The 21,362-nt window shown below is 34.6% G+C and overlaps 1 protein-coding gene and 1 pseudogene across 1 annotated transcript; both read left to right on the forward strand.

Annotated features, from left to right (window-relative positions):
• The first annotated feature begins 2,144 nt into the window (after window positions 1–2,144).
• LOC118343968 lies at window positions 2,145–8,615 on the forward strand (annotated as a pseudogene).
• Window positions 8,616–11,321: 2,706 nt separating this feature from the next.
• Window positions 11,322–14,109, forward strand: LOC108997583 (zinc-finger homeodomain protein 6-like). Its single transcript, XM_018973935.2, has one exon. The coding sequence runs from the start codon at window positions 12,738–12,740 to the stop codon at window positions 13,797–13,799; it is 1,062 nt and encodes a 353-aa protein (XP_018829480.1). The 5' UTR covers window positions 11,322–12,737; the 3' UTR covers window positions 13,800–14,109.
• The last annotated feature ends 7,253 nt before the right edge of the window (window positions 14,110–21,362 follow it).

A 21,362-nucleotide genomic window follows, 5' to 3' on the forward strand; every position in this document is an offset into this window, starting at 1 on the left:
AATATAAATTTTTCTTTTAAAATACTTAAGAATATAAAAAATATATATTAAAAAAATAACTTAAGTCTCGTTTAAATGTTGACTTAAGTTGAGATGAGTTAAATTTTTTATAAATAATAATGAGTTGGGATAATGATGTGAGTTTTGTGAGACCCATCTAAAATGAGTTTAGATGTGTTTGGATGTTAGTATGAATTTAGATGTATTTATGATCAGAAGTTGAAAAAGGTTATAGATTCTACGTATAAAGAGATTTTGTATTGAGATGAGTTTAATGATTTGAGAGTTAAATATTTAAACATTAAACTCATCTTAAAATTAGATCGAATTAAATATTTCAGTTCGGTCCAAATTAGAAACGGGCCTTAACCTTCTTAGTAGAAATTGCTAGGCTGCACCTATATATGTGGGTGTATCACGACTCTAATCTCATTCCCAAATCATACTGTTTCTTCTTTTTTTTTTTAAGTCAGAGAGGAGTAGAATTCAAAACCTATATTTTAAAAGTTTGGGTGTTATTCAAGCCATATGCTTTTGGCTAAAATCATACTGTCTCTTTGATGAGTACTATTATCCTCCTTCGGCTTTTCAGATCAGGTCTTGGGGCAACACAAATTTTGGGGTCATCAAAATGCGCTGGCAGCCACCAGGTCAACAAGTGTCGAGTTCTATGCCAGTTTGGTTGCTACAAAAATACTATAAAATGGCGATAAATTTCAATAGACAACAAAATAAAACCATCTTATATATTAGTTTCGTGCCTGATCTCCCTAATAATACGATATATATCAAATTTGAAATCTTGACATATTTAAATAAGGTTAAAGTCTAAAATGTAAATTTATTGATATATTTATATATAAAAATATTTTAACTATAAAAATATTACATAACAGTAAATGTATAAAATGATGTGATTTGATGTGTTATATCAGATTATAAAATTATTTTTATTGTAAAATAGATCTAACTATTCATATAAATTCACATAACTTTGTGAATTTACTGATTTCTTTATGTATGGACCATTTATATATATATATATATAATTATTCTTATCAGTCACTATTCACTACTTCACACCTCATATTCAATGAAAAACACCTTCATACTCTATGAAAAAAATTGTAAATATAGAATGCGAGATTAAATAGTGAATGTTGAGTAGAATTCCTCATATATATATATATATATATATATCACACGCACGAATCATTCATCGTATATAATAACAATGAGCGCTAACATCTTGTAATACAAAACAGCTTGACATGCAAAAGTATATTTCAAACATGGTATAATGCATGGATGAAATCTTTGGAAAAGTTATACATGCAAAAAGCTGAAAAAGAAGTTGAAAAAGCCAATATTCCATGAAATTTGATAACATAATATTGTTGATGGTCTGGATTAGCCGATTAATTGGTGATTGGGGCGTGTCATCATGATCATCTGGGTCCCTACCATACCCTACACAGGCGTACGACCTCGATGCTGGAAGCCATGCCACTAAAGCCAAAACATGCCACAGTACTGATCATACGGAACAATTTGAGCATATATATATATATATATAAAAGTGAAAGAGAAATCCTACACTATGCAGAAAAAGAATCAAGAGTGAAGACAAGCAAATCTATAGAGTTTGATTACTGGGCTCGCCCTCTCGATCTGATCTGATCTCTCCTTATCAGTCATCCTTCCCATCATAGACTGCACGCGTGTGCCTGACTAATTTGTACATGTATTTGGTGGATTCCGCACTATGCACTATGGAGTCTGGATGCTACCTCTAAAGAAGTGCTAAGTCAGGCCCATCGATTTTTATGCTCAGATTCTTTTTAATCTTAGATTTTTTTTTAAAAAAATAAAAAATAAAAAATAAAACCATCGATTTTTAGTGTAATTACCAAATAATTTTAATTATATATTTTCATTAAAAATAACCCATTTCTATTTCAAACAATTACCTGATAATTAATTACTCCTAATTATGAATTATTTTCAAATCTCTCTCTCTCTCTCTCTCTCTCTGTGTGTGCGCTTTGTTTACTCAATCAAAGGAAAAGTCTTCTGTCAACAACGAAAAATAAAAGTATATTACCAAAAAGTTGAAGAAAAAGCTTCTAAATGAAGATTTAAATATGCGGTCCACTCAAGTGAGATCACTACTTCGACTTTTATGTTTGCATGCCTTGTACATGATATGCTAACCCTTTTTTGTTTTTGTTTTTTAAAAAAAGGGCCATTGTCTACATGATTTCCAGCTATTAACACCGTTGATATAATAACATATTAGAGTTAGTTGATTAGTTGTAATTCTCTTATATATACATTTTCAGAGAGTTTGTCACTTATAACTTTGATTTTTTTAGTCTATAAATTCAAAAAGAATAACTCATAAGATCCTTAGAAAGGTACAAGATTAGATTAGTAGTTAAGGGTTATAAACTAATTATATGCAAGAGAGAAAAGCGTAATTAGTTGTAAACTTTCTCGCTTGTTACACTCACAATTGTTTGGGTTTCGTTAGCTATTGCTGCAATTATGCAGCAATGATATTTGTTTGATCAATTAGATGTAAATAATGCATTCTTATACAGTGAGTTATCTGACGAGTTTTATATAATTATTCCTCATCATTTTGCTAAGTAGGAGCATAAAGTTTGAAAATTGCATAAGTCCCTGATCTATGCTTTAAGTCTGCTTCCCAATGGTGGTTTGCTAAATTGTCCTTTAGCTAACAAAATGAAAGCTAATTTAACAATCTATGATATAATTACAAGTTATCAACCAACTCTGATATAACATGAATTAGAGGTTTTTACCATCTTTAATTCTTAGCCCAAATGAAAGCTTAGGCTCCAACGTCAAAACAAAATGCATTACTCTTTATTTCACTTGAAATACATAGTATTCATGCATGGGACGTCGGCTCATGATGAAACCATTGACTCCTCTGTGCATGCAAATGATCTTATGTATAGTCATTAATGTCTACAAAAGATTAGGATCGAAAAATCATGAAAAAAACAAGTGAAAATCAACTCGACGTGCATGTCTCCAAAACCCCTGTAATTATCTGTAGAGAAGTTGGCATTCTCCAATAGTTCAATCAATATCGACCTTTGTTCCTATAATTTAATGGATACACATACATTCTCCAAAGGACCAAAACCCATGTAATCAATATACATATAAATTCTTTTAGGAGGAATGCTATTATGTCGCTTCAGTTACATTATTCACTTTGCACCCATTAATGTGTCTAGCACCAAGTGGTAGAGGAAATTTAGAGTTTCAGTCTTCTTTTTTCGGTCGCCATTTTGTTTTGACTATATATATATATATATATATATATATATATATATATATTTTTAATAAATCACGTAGCATTAAGTGGCCGTGGCACCACGTCAATGGGATAAAGTGAGCGGTATAACAAGGGCGGCATACATGGTGGCAGTTCTCTTCTTTTAGTCAAATCCATACATTAGTTGTTTTTCAATTAAGTAATTACTAATGGAGAGAACCTCAAAAATAAGAAAAATGATAAAAATTCTGAAATATAACCTCAAAAATACCGTGGGAGTAGATTTTAGAGTTGTTTGAGCATGAAGTTGACCAATTATTAATCTTGTTTTTAAAAAAAAATTCGAAAAAAAAGAAGACGGATAAAAAAAAAAAACTTTGACCCTTATGATGCAAAATTGATAGGTACCCTTGAAAATCAGGTTGGCTCTATCTATATTGTTGAATTAAGAATTTGCAATATTTCACTGGCAAAAATAAAAATAATCTTAGGGACGAAATTGTGTCCTTAACATGATAAGAAATTACTATTATTTATAGGGTAGCTCTTTTTATTTTTTATTTTTATTTATATATATATATATATAGAGAGAGAGAGTATAGAAAATAGACATTGCATGCAATTATAGACATGGTTTCCTTATTAGGCATAAAACAAACCTGTAATATCAAATTATGTCACATGGATGGTTTGTGATGTAAATGCTTTCAAATAAAAGTATTATATTTTATAAAATACTTTCAACATTACAAGAAATTAGGCTTTTTGCGGCCAAAATTATTACTATTGCAAGGCCTTATTTCCGGTGAGTGGTTGAATCGTCGCAAAAACCTTACTTTTCCCGTCATAAATTCCGTACTGCAAATACAATCACTGCAAAAAAGACATTTTGCAACTAATTTTATTTGCGGTGATTCTAATTTTGCCACAAAAACTCAAGTTTTAACATTTATGTTCCTTTATTTCTGGCGAACAAAAAGTCAAGGCTAAAAGTCATTTGTGGCGGAAGAAATTTTGGTCGCATAAAGTATTTTTTCTCATTTGTGCATTGTTTCTTTGCAACGATTAGGAATTTGTCACAAGATTTTTTAAGGCTAAAATTATATCATTGCAATTAACATAGATGGAAGAAATCAATTACGACACCTTTGGTGTCTCTTATGGCGATATTATTTTGCTTGTAATTATATTAGATGATATTTAGCTATTTGCGACGATTATTTAACTATTTGCGGCAACATTAAATCGTGATCGTGGCGAAATGATCACAATTAAAAACAAAAAAGAAGGAAAGCCCTAATCCCCAAAGTTTAGTATTGTGTTATGCTTGATTGTTGGTTTTCTTTAGTGTGAATCAGTCTGGGGATATAATTCATATATATTTTTGATAGTGTGATGACGGGTTCACATTCTAAAGATAAAATTTACGGAATTTTTAGAAGACCTTGTTCATTGTACCTACAAAAAGTTTTGGAAAATGCTAAAAGGACCGAGAGATTCAACCGAAATCTGACCGATGCCACATGTTATTTTTTTAATGGCCTGTATAAAATATTAAAAAAAAGAAGAACTTCACTGATCTAACTCCTTCCCCTTTGCACAGATCTAACTCCTTCCCCTCCCGCTCGATTGAAATTATCCTATGTATTTCTCTCTCTAAGTTTCACTTCTCTATTTTAGATTTTCTTGCAAGATTGGTCTGAAGAGTTTTTGAATCTGGTTTTCTATTTAGTCCGTTGAACTTGGGTTTCTGTTTGGTTTGAAGAGTTTCACTTCTCTAAGTTTATTTTTTTTAATTTTATTTCGATCATGACCACTTGTTTAGTTCATGAATCTGTCTGGATTTTTGTTTTTAGTTTTTTTTTCCTAATTTTATTTCTTTCATGACCACTTGTTTGTTCGTTGAAAAGAACCGATTTTTACATTTTAAAAACCGGTTCCGGACAGGACCGGTTCAAAACCGATAAAACAAGTCCGATTCAGTCCGGTCCTGACCGGTTTTCCGGTTTGAGTTTACACCCCTAGTGAAAAGCTAATTATGCATGTTGTTTTTAAAAAAAAAAAAAAATTAATTATGCATGTTTTCAGAAGATATTTAATCTTTATTACAATTGTAGAATAAAGAAAGGTTTTTGTCAAGTTGTGTTTTTTCTGAACTTTCTTAACTGTAGTTTGACATGAGGAGAAGCTTGTTACATCTTGTAACTTTGTGATTTCTTTGTTGGTTTCGTGAAAGAGAAGCTTATAGTGTTAAATAGATAGAACTTGTAAAATTATTGGATTGGAACTTGTTGACAAGCACGGTCTGGGGTATGGGGACTTGATCTCCATAAATCCCCTCATGATAGGCCATTTGCCCTTGTTCTCTATTAGTTTACTCAAGTCACAAATTACTACTACATTGCACTTGTAGATGTCTATCTTTTGGGAATTGTGATGCTGGTTTTTTGAATGGGTCTTTATGAGCCATTTTTCAGCAATCTTGACACTGCCAAATCACCATTGAAGGAAAAACTTCCATACAGATCTAATATGTTTGGCTTATTCACTCTAAAGGTCAATTCAAAACTTTTCAGAAATTGAGCAATTGCAATGCTTGTGAGACCAAGTTAGTGGGCCATTAACCTTGATTGATTGATGCTTGAGAACAATTATTTGTTCATTCTAGAAAATTTGACTGCTTTAGGTAGTAAAATCATTGGAAAAACTGATATCTATGGTTCTTGTATTTGGTCGTTAAAATTGATTTTGTCATTTGTTTTAGTTTAACCGAGTCTAGTAAGATGTGAAATGTATTTAATTCCTAAAAAAACCTGTACTATCTTGTCTTTTTCTGCTTTTCCATGATAGACTTACTAGTGTTAGTCTTTTATGCTTTAGGAATGTTACTTCCTAAATAATATGCAAGAGAAAAATAGTTACCTCTTGAGTAGTCAAGGTCTCTAAAACTAGTTTTTGCTCTATATAACTAGTTCTGGCATGTTGACCCATCCCCATCACCATCAATACATGCAAGGGATGTCTAAAACACCCTATGGACTAGTCATTATTTAACTGTTGTGTTTATTTCGTAATCCTATACATGTTTTCTCATATCTTTAGTTTCACTTTCAACAAAGGGTGAGTCTAAAACATCAGAAACACTTGAGGCGTCTGATATATCTGCAAATTGTCAACCTGATATATTTGAGAACTTTTTGAACTTTTGTTGGCTGCCAACCAGTCCCATTCTTGCATACACTAGTACTGTATTTAACTCACTTTAGTTGATCTCACCTTAGATAGAAATTTATAGTAATTTATATACTTGTATTGATGAACATGTTAGCTGAATTAGTTGCATGTGTATTTGCCAACTACAAGTGCATATAACTCATTGCATGTTTAGCACTAGTGCATGTTTATAGGTATCTATGTTCTAAATGCACAAGTACAAGTGCATACAACTGATTTTGTGGTTTGGGGGTTGTGTTCGGATTAATGAGATAGCTTTACATATTGTCTCTTATAATTTTTTTTAAAATTTTTAAATGACTTTTTTCGGCGACTTATCTCCGTCGCAAATATCTGTTTTCCACAAAAATAAGTGCTGGTAATAATCTCTTCCCGCACAAATAACTTGCCGGAACTTGTTCCACTATTTTTACCATGGTTTGGCACACTTTTTTCGACTTTATTTAGCACATAGTCCCGTGACAAATATCACTGCAAATAAGAAATTATTTTTTAAAACAACTAAAAATCTCAGCAAAAATTTTTTTTTGGAAACTTTAACGGCAGCCACCTTGTGAGACAAAAAATTTTCCCAAAAATACTTATTTGCGGCAATTTTTAATTGTTTTCGACAATTTAGTGTCGCGGCAAAAACTTCTTTTTCTTGTAGTGCAAGTTTCAATGTTAATACTCATGCTTAGTAAGGTGCACACTTAGTTCATACATTAATATTATTTAACAAGTATTGGCCCAAAATTATAATAATAATAATAATAATAGGCATTGCACCGCATATTCAGATGATGAATACTCCTTTAAGACTGGGGCAAAATGAATGATTATTTAATAGGATCATTCTACAGCAGCTGAATTGTTGCACCGATTTTCGGTACAAAACCATCGGTCTCCTTAGCATTTTCCTATTTAATATTAATGACGGTACGTAGCATAGTCTAAAATATTAAATACTGTTGGATCTATTTATATATATATATATATATATATATATATACTAGGTGGGAGCAACGTGCAAAGCACGTTTACCTAGTTTTATGAAATGTTTATTTCTAAAAAATAATATATATTTTATAAAAATGATTGATTATGATAGCTCTCAAGGAATAGAAATCTCTATTCAAACGTTGATCAGATTTTTATTTATTTTTTTTAAAAAAGATGAAAACTTGAACATCTCACTTGGCAAACCTCATCGAAAATACAGGGATTGGAAAACCAATCTCTAAAAAAATTGAACCCCAGTTTCTTTTTCTCTTCCTGTCTTTGATCCTTAAAGACATCTTTCCTCATATCCTGCATTTTTGGACAATGTTTGTTTTATGTCTTCAGAACTTAGTACGGTTCCCTAGTCCATATCCTATAATTTTAGGAGTGAAGACAATAAATAAGATCACTTGTTCAACAAATTGATTAAAAAAAAATCAAAAACTTCCACCATAGGAAAATTGCCAGATAATTAAATTTGGTACCTCTGTGCAAGAACCTTGCATTGCAAAGTCATTGAAACAGCTAATGACACATTGTTGAATCTCAAGGCCTAATGTTTCTAAGGTATTCACTGTTGATAGCAGCAGCCCTGACTTCCCTGCACAGCAAATCTCAAATCTCAATCCTTATATTTGTAATTTCCATGGCAATTGTAGCTGTAGTTGAGATGGTAAGGCTCAAAACTGCTTAAGAAAATGGGTTGGTTGATTTGCCAGGGGTGACAGTCCCAATGAGCATATGGTGGTTGGCTCCTCAATATGTCTTGTTTGGGATTGCCGATGTTTTCACCATGGTTGGTCTACAAGAGTTCTTTTATGATCAGGTCCCAAGTGAATTTAGGATTGTGGGTCTTGCTCTGTACCTGAGTATCTTTGGCGTGGGTAGCTTTCTAAGCAGCTTCCTTGTCTCTGTCATTGTGTCAGCAACTAGTGGGGATGGTCAAGATAGTTGGTTCGCCAATAATCTTAATCGGGCACATTTGGATTACTTTTATTGTCTACTTTGTGGACTTAGTGTAATAGAACTGACCGCCTTCCTATATTTTGCAAAATCATACAATTATAACAGGGGAGGCACATCATGATGGATTGCAGTTCTCTATCTGCAGCGCTAGGAAGTGAGATATATGGGAGGGAAGAATTAATTGTTGACAGAACAAAAAGAAATGCAAAAGAAAGGGAAGTTCTGCTATGTAACTTTGCTTGTAAATGACATCCTCCCAAGCAACAAAAAACAAAGCACAAGCTGGTGAGCCTATGTTTTAGGAGGCCAAAAACAGAGTCAACCGTTGCACCTCTGCTACCAACGGTTCTCTTTCTCTTACTCTTCGTCTCTCTCACGATGCTCTTGGGCTTCAAAGACAGACAATAAATTTTAGAGAATCCAAGAATTGCGAAGTCCTAGATATGGTATAGCCGTTGCCTCTATCAACCCTGTCAAAACAAAACTGCCTGGAAAACGAAATTAATTTCATTCCTTGTCAAAAACCAAAGAAACGCCTCCGATTGCTTTCATTCCTTGGCCACTTCGCACCGTTGGTGGAGGAGACGTTTGGTCTTCCAATGTTGCAGATCATCGATGAAGTCGAAGGGTCAATATATCTGTGGTATATTCAACAGGCATTCCACTGCTTTTAATTTTATCATACAAACGAAATTAACGGAAGTTAACAGAATATACGAAAAATTAACAAAAAAATAAGAAAAACTGTTAAAATAAGAATTTATATTAGATAGCCACTTTTTATATATATAAAGAGATATTATATCTATTTCTGTATAAATTATAAAAAACCCTAATCCGGTAATAGCTAGGAACTCAAGATCAAGTGGGTTCCATCGAATATGATAATACATATATATTAATCTCCTTTTTTTAAGGTCAAGTGGGTTCCCTCGAATATGAATTGTTGTCTCGTTTGGATACAGAAATGATTTTATCTCATATCATCTAATTATTATAATTTTTTTAAATTTTTACAAAAAATATAATAAACAATTCAATTTTTTTAAATCTCAAAATAATAATATTATTAAAAAATAATATTATATTAATATTTTATTCAACTTTTAACTTTTATCTAAAACTATCTTATCTCATCTCAATATTCAAAAGAAAATCATATATCTAAAACTATCACGTTCTATCTCATTTCATTTCATCTCACTTTAATATTAAATTAAAGCATCAGTGAAAAAGTTTCATGGATTCCTTTGTAATCACTTGTGGACCGCGCAATCGCGCATATAGAACAAAGGAATCAAAGGTTGCTGTGCTCAAAGTGATGATGTCCAAAATAACCCAACAGCTAAAAAGTTTTCCTGATTCTGAAGACTTTTCCAGTCTCGTGATAACCCCCACATAATACGACAAATCATATATTTTATTAATATTTTTAACTATTCTTTCTTATTTTTAATCTTATCATTTTTCATTAAGTATTGTTATTTATAATTCTCACACACATCGTATATTACAATTTTTTTTATTTTTTTTATTTTTTTTATATTTTTTTTAAAAAAAATTTTAATCTTATTTTTTTTAAAATATTTGAATTCTTTTATTCATCATTCATATAATATTTACTTAATAAAAAATAAAAAATAAAAAAATCACAAAAAAATAATTCGTAGTGTATGAAGTTTAAAAATATAATTTTTCTTTCCTATTAATTATTTATATAGAAACATTAATTTTTTCAGACCTTGTCAAAATATCCGTTGATATTTTAAAGCTCCATTTTTTTTAAAATGATAATTATAATAAAAATAATAATATTTACAATAGTGAAATATATAAATATTATACAATTATTTTAAAAAAAAAGTAAATACAGACTCATATAGAAAAATTAATTTTTTAATAATAAATATTATTCTTTTTCAAAATGATAGTATAATATTTACACTCCACGACTATATATAATATTATTTATTATAAAAATAACGGTAATTTAAGAGTATTAGTATATTTTTTAAATAACAATGAATATTTAAAAAAAAAAAAAAAAGGAGAAATACCCACTCTTATCTCAGGCTACGGCCACCCTATCAATGTTGAAAATCATCCCCTCAAGCTATAAAAAATTGTAATCTAGTTAATTCATAAAACAAATTGACATAATAGCCTAGATTAAATAAAAGAAAACTAGAAAAATCCAACAAAAGTAAAAAACGTAAAGAATTCCAATAATATCCAAGAAGAGAAAATACTAATATTTCAGGAAAACAAATAGATCAATAAGTTCAAAACATGAAAGTATTTTTATTTTCAAATATTTATTTATTCAATTAAATATTATTTTAATTAACTATTGTATTTTTGGTTTTTTTATTGATTTTTTTGGGTTAATTTAATATGAAAAAAATTAATTTTTTAATAAAAAAAGTGCGAAATATTTACGCAATCTATTATTTTATCTATCTTGTTTTTTTGTTTTTTATTTTCCATAGTTCTAATGTAATATTGCAGGAAAAGAAATCAATTTCTGTGAGTGTCGGCAGCGAGAATAAAGTCAGATGCAAGTCAGCTCCTATCATTCCAACGGACAGATTATTATTCAATATTCACGCTTGTAAATAAAACAACTCCCGATGCACCCTCCGTGCTTTTGGGGGCACTTGATTGGGCCTAATGGGCTGGGCCTACAGTCCATCTACCCTTATGTGCTGACTCTAAAATTAGATGGGCTAATGTTGGACCTCGTGGGCCCGGGCGCTTGTACGTCAACCATTCAGAATAGCACTAGGAAAATAGTGGGAGATGCAGAAATTGCAGGTCGTGCATAAACCCTTGAAGAGAGAGAAAGAAACACTCCGATAGAGAGAGAGAGAGAGAGAATCTGACATACACTAGACTGGACCAGTGCTGTACAGTGGACCAGCATTCGCTATCACTTTAGATGCCTGAGGCCCTCAGTTGCCGAAAGATTTTAAGACAGCAACAAAGAAGTCTTCCCCGATCTCACCGTGTCAAGCACATTATACACAAGAATCCCTCTCCCTCCCTGATTATTCTTCATGCTTACGCTCTTCTTTGAGTGGCTCTCTAATTGGGTTTTTGTTTTCTAAAAGAAGCCGTTTAATGTAGGCTTTCGATCAGGTTGCAGGAAGATTCCAGGCAAAGCAATCTGCAGGACTACGTACGTCCAGTAACAGACACCTCTCTCTCTCTCTCTCTTCCCTCTCTATTGCTAGCTGTACTCTTCCGCATAAAACAAATATTCATTTGGGGTTGTTTAAGGGTTTCAGAGAGAGCCCCACAGAAGAGAAGGGAAGGGAAATGGGAATTATTAGGAGCTGGATGAGGGTGCAGGCTGTGTGGGAGAGGGACTAACATGACCTTGTCGGTTGTTCTGCAAGAATAGTACGGTCTGGGTGTAGTCATAACTCAGTTTGAGTGCAGAGTTTCCTGCATGACCCTTTAATATATTGGATGGGTGGTAGGAAACACAAATCTTCTTCTCCGCCTCTGGCCTTTTCTTTCTTTCTTTCTTTTTTCTTTGTTTTTTGCTTGAAACACAAATGTCTCACGCTTTTTACATTTTGTGTTAATTTAAGATTAAGAATATTGAAGATCTGATCTTTCTTAATCAAAATGTCTGAGACAGCTTTGATCTTATATTTTCTTCCTGGGTATATACTACTGCTAGCTATCTGATGCAACTACAGTGTGTTTTCTCTTATTGATCTACAGTCTTAACTTTTTCAGGGTAAGTTCTATTCTAGCTCTTGTTGCTAGGGGGCCCATCTGGGTTTCATCTCAATAGATTTTCTTCCTCTATTTTTCACTTCGTTTCTTGGTTAATTTCTCCTTGATTCTCTTTTTCTTAAAGCCCATCTATTCCATCGGTCAATTTACTGCTCAATCACTTGCTTACGTCTTTGGAAATTAATAGGGTTGAAATTAGTGTTAAGATAGTGGGTTTAGCACCCAAAATGTCGTGATCAGAGTAAGAAAGAAAAGGAATAATCTTGGTTTTGGCAGTGATGATCCGTTTGATTAATTAGTACTATTGTTCTATACCTACGGATTGGATGGGGAAGAATTAGGGTCGACAAAAACACAGGAAGATTCATAACTAACAGAAATCATTAAGGAAGCCAAGATGTTTTGAGATTCATTCGTTATTCTTAAAACAGAAAGGGATCGAGAGTACCGAATTATCCAGGCATAGATCGAGGAATTATTCCAAAAACCAGATTTAATGGAACTGATCAGAGGTGGCCTAGATGAGGATGGAAGGATGCCAAGCACTTTGAGCTATAATCCCTCCCACACAGAGTCAACCAAGCTGTCTTCTCCAATTTTAGCTTCAGCTGAGGGAGAAAGAAGAAGGGATCCTCCAGTTCATGGCAACGCAATCGTCAACCCGCCTCAAACCCTAGAACATCCTCGGCTTTATCTTGATCAACAGCCCGATCCACATCCACATGAACAAGATACACACAAACCCAGAAGAGATCCAGACCCAAATCTAGATCCAGTTCCAGCTCTTGCATCCTCAGGACAAATAAAATCCCCACGAACCAGTACCTCCACTGCCATTAGGGCTTCACCTAATTCACTGAAGGTTCGATATAGTGAGTGTTTGAAGAATCATGCGGCCAGCACGGGCGGGCACGTTGTGGATGGCTGCGGAGAATTCATGTCAAGCGCCGGAGAGGAAGGCACGCCGGAGGCTTTAAAGTGTGCAGCTTGTGAATGCCACCGGAATTTTCACCGGAAAGAAGTCGAGGGTGATTCTCAATATGTTTCTAATAGTACTTACTACACGAACCCCAACATAAACAATGGCAAAAGATCAGAAATAGTACGGCCGCCTCAACATCATCCTCAGCTTCCTCCCTCGTTGCCTCATGTTTATCATCATCAGCATCAGTACCACAAATTCCCACATGTACTTCCATCTACGAATCCGATGGTCGGAGCTACTTTGCCGATGATGATGGCCTTTGGAGGCGGTGGTAGAGTGCCGGCCGAGTCTTCAAGCGAAGATCTCAATATGTTTCGGTCTAATAATATTGTTGGTTTGCGAACTTCAGCACAAGCGCAGCAATCCAAGAAGAGGTTTCGGACGAAATTTACTCAGGAACAGAAAGACAAGATGACGGAATTTGCTGAGAAGTTGGAGTGGAAAATCCAGAAGCATGATGAGCAACAAGTCCAGCAGTTCTGTTCAGAAGTAGGTGTAAAGAGGCAAGTTTTCAAGGTATGGATGCACAACAATAAACAAGCCATGAAGAAAAGCAAATCTGAGGAAAATTAATGCCTCTCCCTATATATATTCATGTGCGCAATTATATATACAGGATGTAGGATAATAGATTGATTACCCACTCACTTTATTATTAAATTTTTTTTTTCTAGCTCTTTGGTGTATATATATCTCATTGATGCTATAAATCTTAATTAATAATCTGTAACCTTCTTTAATTAATGGTGATTCTGGGTAGTCATAATAAATCTCAGTCTCTCTGGCCTCTTCTCTTTTCCAAAACCAGCTAGCTCAACTGCTCACTGGGGAAAATAAATTAGGGTTAAGAAAAAGAAAAAATAGTACCGCTTTTGTTGTTGATGATGAACATGAAGATCAGTTTATGCTCCTGATGTTTATAAATTTTGATCACTGTGAAGTTCCAGATCATTGTTTCTTACAATTGCATTTCCTTTTTGAACCCTTGATCACTTATGAAAGCTAATTTGCTTCCATGAAACCCTACGATACTGTTGTCTTTTTATTTTTCTCTGGAATCAAACATTACTGAAGGGGTGCTGATGATCTCGATCGTGATATTTGGCCAGTACTGATAAATATAAAAATTAAACAGACAAATTCCAGGAGTCTTCTCCTTCAGTACCGGCCTTTGTGTTGAGATGATGATGATCAACATGATCAATGTCCAACATGACCTTGTGGCCTGATTAAGGTTCAGTGTCAACAGTAAAAGATAAAGTTTGTTTGTCAAGGTCGCTAGCTGTTGTTGCACGTGGAGACAGAAAGATCATCACCTATGGTTTTGATCTATCTCTGCGGCCAATTATCAGAGAAGGTTCATACGTACGGCCATCAGTTTTTGTTGACCGAGCCGCCCACATGACCGGAGAATTAATGTAACTTATATATAGTACTGATAAACTCCACATGAACTTGACTCAATTAAAATTAAACGATCGAGCAAAGCTTATTAATCACACTGCTCATTTGAACTCTGACTTATTTACATCCTATATATATACTCATGGCATGCATACACATAATTAATGGTACTACAGATCAATTGGAAAGGGTACTCCAAACTCGTGTCTTTCGTATGAAAACACTTGAACCAATAAAGGGGGATGATTTATTAGAGAAAATCATAAATTTAAGACCACGTGCTAGTTGCGTGGATATTATGATCATAAGGGTTAAAAATTTAACCAAATTAATATTATCTAACAATTTTAGAGATCAATAGTTAGATTTGTAACAATTGCATGGTATCAAGTTAGCTAGGGATCGGGTCATAAATTTGAGTCATAAAAGGAGTAGACTGACTTATGACCTGGATTAAAATGTCTTGACACTATGTATGTGTATAATGCATGTCAAACCATTAAATACTATAAACGAATGAAGCTGCTAAAAGAAAATTAGCAATAAGAACTTGCAGTGATAAAGTGGGCCGTTGCGGATACAATATTAGTTTAATTATCGGTTACTTAATTCGATGATATGTGAATTGAGACGACTAGAGTCAGCTTACAAGTACCCGTACGTGGAGTTTATGGCATAAACGGGCAGGAACTTAATTAAAGGACTTAATAAATGCACATTCTGAGGTAAAGCTAGCTATTTAAATTAAGATCTCAGTTGCTAAAACAAATTTTAAAAATCCAAGTGCATTAATGGTAAATATTCTTTTTACTAACCTACCTTTGATTTCTTTGATGGATGGAAGTCTATAAACGTACTCCTTTCGCGTTGTCTGAGTTCATCGTCATGTGGATCGATGGGTTCAGATCATAAATGATTTATAGTAATCCAATCCAAATAATTATACGGATTAGTCCAATTTGATTTATTTGAGTTCTTATCCGATCATCACATACACACACACACACACACACACATATATATATATATATATATATATTTATATCGACTTCCCTTCGAGAGATCAGATTGGACACCCATAAAGATTTTTACTACATAGTAACATACCACCGAGTACCCCGTTGGGGTTGATACTAACAAGCTGTATGTTATCCAACATTTCAGCTTCCATGGTACAAAACGTAGCATAATCAGTTAGAATGAAAGAATGAGTAGCCTAGAGTCAAGTAAACTTGTACCTAGCTTTCTTGGAGAATAAAGGAAGGGTACTTGTGATAATATCGTTGTTGTCCACAACCTCTTTCGGTGTGATCAGTGTATAAACTTGAGTTGGCACTATATTATGCTGATTGTTGCCTTGTGTTGTCAGATTAGACCCTTGAGGTGGGTTGGTCATGTTATGGGGTGAGGAAGCTCCCTTCTAAACCCCTCGCCCCCGCATGGGTAGGGGGTGAGATTTTTCCCCAGGCACCCACCCCTACAAACAGGGTGCGAGGGTGGACACCCCATCCGTTCGCCCCTGCGCAAATGGGCCCTCAGCCCATTGGGGCCAAAACATGTTTTGGGCCCAAAATGGCCTAGAAACATTTGTAACGGGCCAAAATTGGCCCATGACCTGTTTTTGGGCCATTTTGGACCTAGAAATTAACTTAAACTACTTGGAGTAAAAAATACAAATAAAGAATAATAATTTACAACTAAATACTACTAAGTTGTAACTAATAATTATAATTAAGCTATTACAACAAATACAAATTAAGCTAAAACTGTTACAAAATCACAAACTCATCTAAAAAATATTATAAGTTGTCATATAATTTAAATAAATAATGATAACACAATTAATTATTAAGGAACAAATTGTAGCAAGATTACAATTAACGCAAGAATATCATTTAATTTTCGAATTGACTTTGACATTGGAATTTGGGGTACTAGTCATAGTGGTGGAAAAGTCAATGAGCTGTACTGTGAGACTGTGAGATCATAAAACCTGAAACATTAGTAGGAAAATAGATTAGAATTACAAATAAGAAACAAAAATAAAAAATACAAACATATATTAGAAATGTAAAAATTACAAACATTAAAAGTACTAACCAATATGAGATTGAGATGAAGATGACAATGAGATCATTGGGCCCTTGGGATTAGAATTGGGCATATGACAATGAGACTAGCTAAAAAATACAAGAAAACAATTAGAATTACTGAAACTTATATAAATACAAAAAATAATGAAGGGACAAATTATACAAATAAATGGCAAATGGTAATGGTGTGTCCAATAGACACAATGTCATATTGTAGTGGAGGTAGACGTCTCATGTATCGCTACAACAATTAAATTTGAAATTAATACCAGTTAAATGTATATAAATAAATTAAAATAACAAAATGAAATCCACGATTATCAAATCCAACCTCATCACATCCCTCCTCCTTGTCGGCTTCCTCCAAGTCAAGAATATCCAGAACATGAAGGAAGGTCTCATTGATCCAATTCTGCTTGCAAATCAATGCCTCCACAGTGGTAATAGACAATGAACTCTGGAATAGATCTAATATGCTCCATCCGGTGCTAAAAGCCGACTCTGAGGCTACTGTGCTAATAGGGATGGCCAAAATATTGCTAGCTATCTCTCCAAAGACGGGATACTTCACGGCATTGGTCTTCTACCAAGATAATATATCAATGTCTCGTGTAAATGGGTGAAGATCCGTTGCCAAGTATCTATCTACCTCTGATTGAGCTTTTGCAGGATGATAGACTAGGGGGTTTTGCTCCAACATCTCACCCTACTCCAACCTACGCCTTTTCCCAACCTAACCTTCTGGAGGAGGCGCCCGGGGGTAGCTGTAGGTGCAGGAATATTACCACCCCTGAACATTGTAAACTCATCAAACAATCTAACCCTTGCCGCAATATGCTCTGCCCATGCGTTCCCGTGCGCCAATCCCAAACCATATACCATGCCATTAATCTTGTACTGGGGGTCAAGAGCAACAGCCACATATAACAAAATATTCAATATTTGTCATACTTAATCCTCATCATCAATGACATCTCATGCATCCTAATATGGTCATTTGTGCACATGTCATCAAATTCTTCTTTCACCTTACATATTTGCTAAAAGAAATAATTAGATGTAGGGTACAAAGAATCGGATAACCTTAATGTGACCTCGTAGAAAAATCTAAAAAAGTCTACAAAAGTAGCAACAACCTCCCAATCATCATCAGTAAGTTGGCCAAATCCCTTGTGGTCATCAAAACATTTGAAATATTGAATGTCTTCATCACCCAATAATGTAAAGACCGACTTATATTCTTGGGTCACCTCTAACATCAAGAAGGTTGAGTTCCATCTTGTAAGAATATCTTGACAAATGCCATTCTTGGATGTTATATACGCATCATTCACAATAACCTTGAATTTCTCCAATATCGCCGGTAAAGATCTCACAAATCTCACAACAGTTCTAACCAGTACAAATCTCACAATTAAATTTAGAATATGTACAATATATCTTACATGCAAACACTTAACACCCAAGATTGTTTTATTTGCCTCTCTAAGATAGGTCTTAAGATGCCCTAATGCGACATCGTTAGACGAAACAATGTCAACTGTAACTGTTAAAACTCGTGCCAACCCCCCCCACTCCTTTATTGTGATTTTCTCAACTGTCTCACTCTTGTGATCGAAAATTTGATAAAACTTTAAAGTTTTCTTATTTAATTTCCAATCACATAATCAATAAAATGCACAGTCAAAGACATATAATTATAATTTTGGACGGATGCCCATGTATCGGTGGTGAGACGAACTTTTTGACCCACCAATTGGCCCCTCGACAAATCTTTTCCTGTTCTGTAATATTTTTTTTTTATATCTTTTGCCACCATGTGATGAGAAGGAATGTTAAACCTAGGTTTCAAGTATATAGAATATGCTTGGAACTATTTCCCTCCATAAACTGAAATAGTAGCTCACCCATAATAACCATACGAGCTAGATGTCTCCTACACTCATATGGATCATACTTAGTATACCTCTTTAACGTTGCACCCCCACTACTTTTATCCATCATTTTTTTAAGCCCAATCTCTAGTCTAGATTGACTCTTCTATTGTAAAGATTTTAATATTGGACTCTTTTTGCATTGTTCTTCTAAGTGGACGTTTAATTGGGATGTATCATCTCTCCTATAGTGACATCCATACACTTTACCACAATAGTTACACATAGATTGGAGGTTATTGGGGTCAGTCACCACCCGATAGTTTGTGAACTGAGACTAAACTATTGAAATTACTTTGTTGCTTTGTGGGGGCAAAGGGGTAGTAGTAGGGTCCATAGGGTTAGTGGCAGGTGTAGGGGTAGGGTCCGTAGGGTTAGTGGCAGGTATAAAGGTAGAGTCCATAGGGTTAGTGGTAGGTTGAGGGGTAGGGTTAGGTTTTAGGATAGGGGTAGGAGAGCTAACACTAAAATCACAAAAATTTGACGGAGTATCCATTCCCCAAAACTCAGAAAAGTCTAAAATGAAGCAAAGATCACAGTAACAATTAAAACCATGCAAAAATCACCCAAAACAAAACAAAGTTTCGATATCGAAACCCCAAAACCGAATGGGGTTTTACATCGAAACTCTAAAACAGAATGGAGTTTCAGATTGAAACCTTAAATTAATTTAAAAATGTCAATCCGAAACTCTAATTTAGGAGATTGATACCCCTACCATAATTAAGGATTTCAGATTGATACCCTAAACTAATTTAGGGTTTCAATTCGAAATCATAAAGTCGCAATTTCACATGCACAATTTTTTTTTTTTTAAACAAACAACAATCAACACACATGCACAATGTCCATACTTTACAACTCATAATTCACAATTTCATCTTCTAACTCCTCAATTTAATCTCATCCTCCATAACTCAACAAAAAGAGAAAAAAAAAATATAAAAGTAAACAATGGACTAGGCATGCGATGAAATCATACCTTCGGCTACGGACTAGGCGTGTGACGGAGATGGAGATAGACGGCAATGGTGACGGGCCTAAGGCGTACGATGGACGGAGTGAGAGAGAGAGAGAGAGAGAGAGCGGCTAGGGTTTCACAAAGATGAGAGGGAGACAGATGAGTAAAGATTGAAGAGAACTAAGGGTGTGGGGTTTGGTTAACATCACTTATCAAAAAGACGTTGTTTTGTCTCTTTTATATATATGTGTGTGTGTGTGTGTGTGTGATGCAGGGGCCGGCCAGGGTTAGGCAGCCTGCCCCGTTGGGGGCGTTAGATGTGAGCGAGGCCACCCACCCCCCGCATCTGGAGGATGGGGGCGGGGCAGCAGGGTGCGGGGCCCCGCTGCCCACCCTTAGGTGTTTTTGCTACCATTGAGTTGTAATGGGCAATTTCTGATATAGTGACCTGATTTATCAGTCGAGTGTACTCGATTGCATGACTTGTAGAGGTAATTTTGTTGATTGCCCTAGGCTAGCCTCTGGCATGAGCTGTTCCCTTCGTTCCTCTTCTTCCATACTAGTCCTTATTAGAGTGGGACCCCTGCAATGTAGACCTCTTTCTCTGATCCTAGGAGTTTTGCACTTCTTCTGAAGCTCTGCTCAAACAAGGTTGACTTTTCAACTAGCTCTAAGAAATTATGAGTGTGAAAGTTCACAACTTGCTCGTATATCATGTGAGTCAAGCCCTCATCAAACTTCTTAGCCTTATTTTCTTAGTTTGGTATCAAATACTTAGCAAAGCTCAACAACTCTACAAACTTGGCAGCATACTGATGCATAGTCATGGTTCCCTGAACCAAGTTGGAAATTTCCTTAACTCTAGCATCTTTAATAGATTTTAGGCAGAAGTGTTAAAAAAATGTGCTTAAAGTGCGGCCAGCTAGTAGAGACTTCTCCCTCATTAGCTCCCCCGATAGTTTTCTCTACAATCCATCAATGCTTAACTTCACCAATCAGCTAGAAGGTAAAGTACACTATCTTCTATTCATCTATGCACTTGAAGACTTGAAGTATCTCCTCAATATACTGGATCTAGTCCTCAGACACAGTTGAGTCGCCTCTTCCATCAAATGAGGATGGGCAACATCTGACTGAGCTGCTCGACTGTACAACCCTCCTCATTATTGTTGTGATTGCCACCTGGAGGGTTCTTCGTAATATATTTCATCACTTGTTGTGCCATCGCTGGGGTTACTTTGCAAGCATTAGAATTGGATTCCCCATCATTATTAGATCTATTCAGTTCCGGAAGGTTACAAACACGGTGATGCGACGATATCCTAAAAACTTAGACTCAATTAAACATTTCAACAAAATACTTCTATAGGAAGCACTGATGTAAATGTAAATGTAAAAATAACTATAAAAACTAGTCTTGCATAATCTAAATCCTCCTATTTGATTAACTCATATATTAAAGTAAAAAAATATAAAACTATAAAACATATCTCTAATACCATGTGTAATGTCCCAAAAGAGACCCCAAGCCACATCTAGGCCTATTCTCCAAAAGGGTTAATCAATGATACAAAGAGTCTTATTAGAACCATTATAAAGAGCAAAAACTTCTTATTTTCAATGAATTTAGGATCTATACACCACCTACCCTAATCACTTAGATAGGATATCACAATCTTTCACCCTGAAATTTTCAATGTCTTCGTCAGGTCTGTCCGTCGTAAGTAACATGACTTAAGTCCCA

Source organism: Juglans regia, chromosome 12 (genome assembly GCF_001411555.2).
Source record: "Juglans regia cultivar Chandler chromosome 12, Walnut 2.0, whole genome shotgun sequence".
In the NCBI taxonomy this organism is placed as follows: Eukaryota; Viridiplantae; Streptophyta; class Magnoliopsida; order Fagales; family Juglandaceae; genus Juglans; species Juglans regia.

What these genes read in the sequence shown, in the direction of transcription:
- LOC108997583 (XM_018973935.2), top strand. Translation starts at nt 12,738, where the DNA reads ATGGAACTGATCAGAGGTGGCCTAGATGAGGATGGAAGGATGCCAAGC.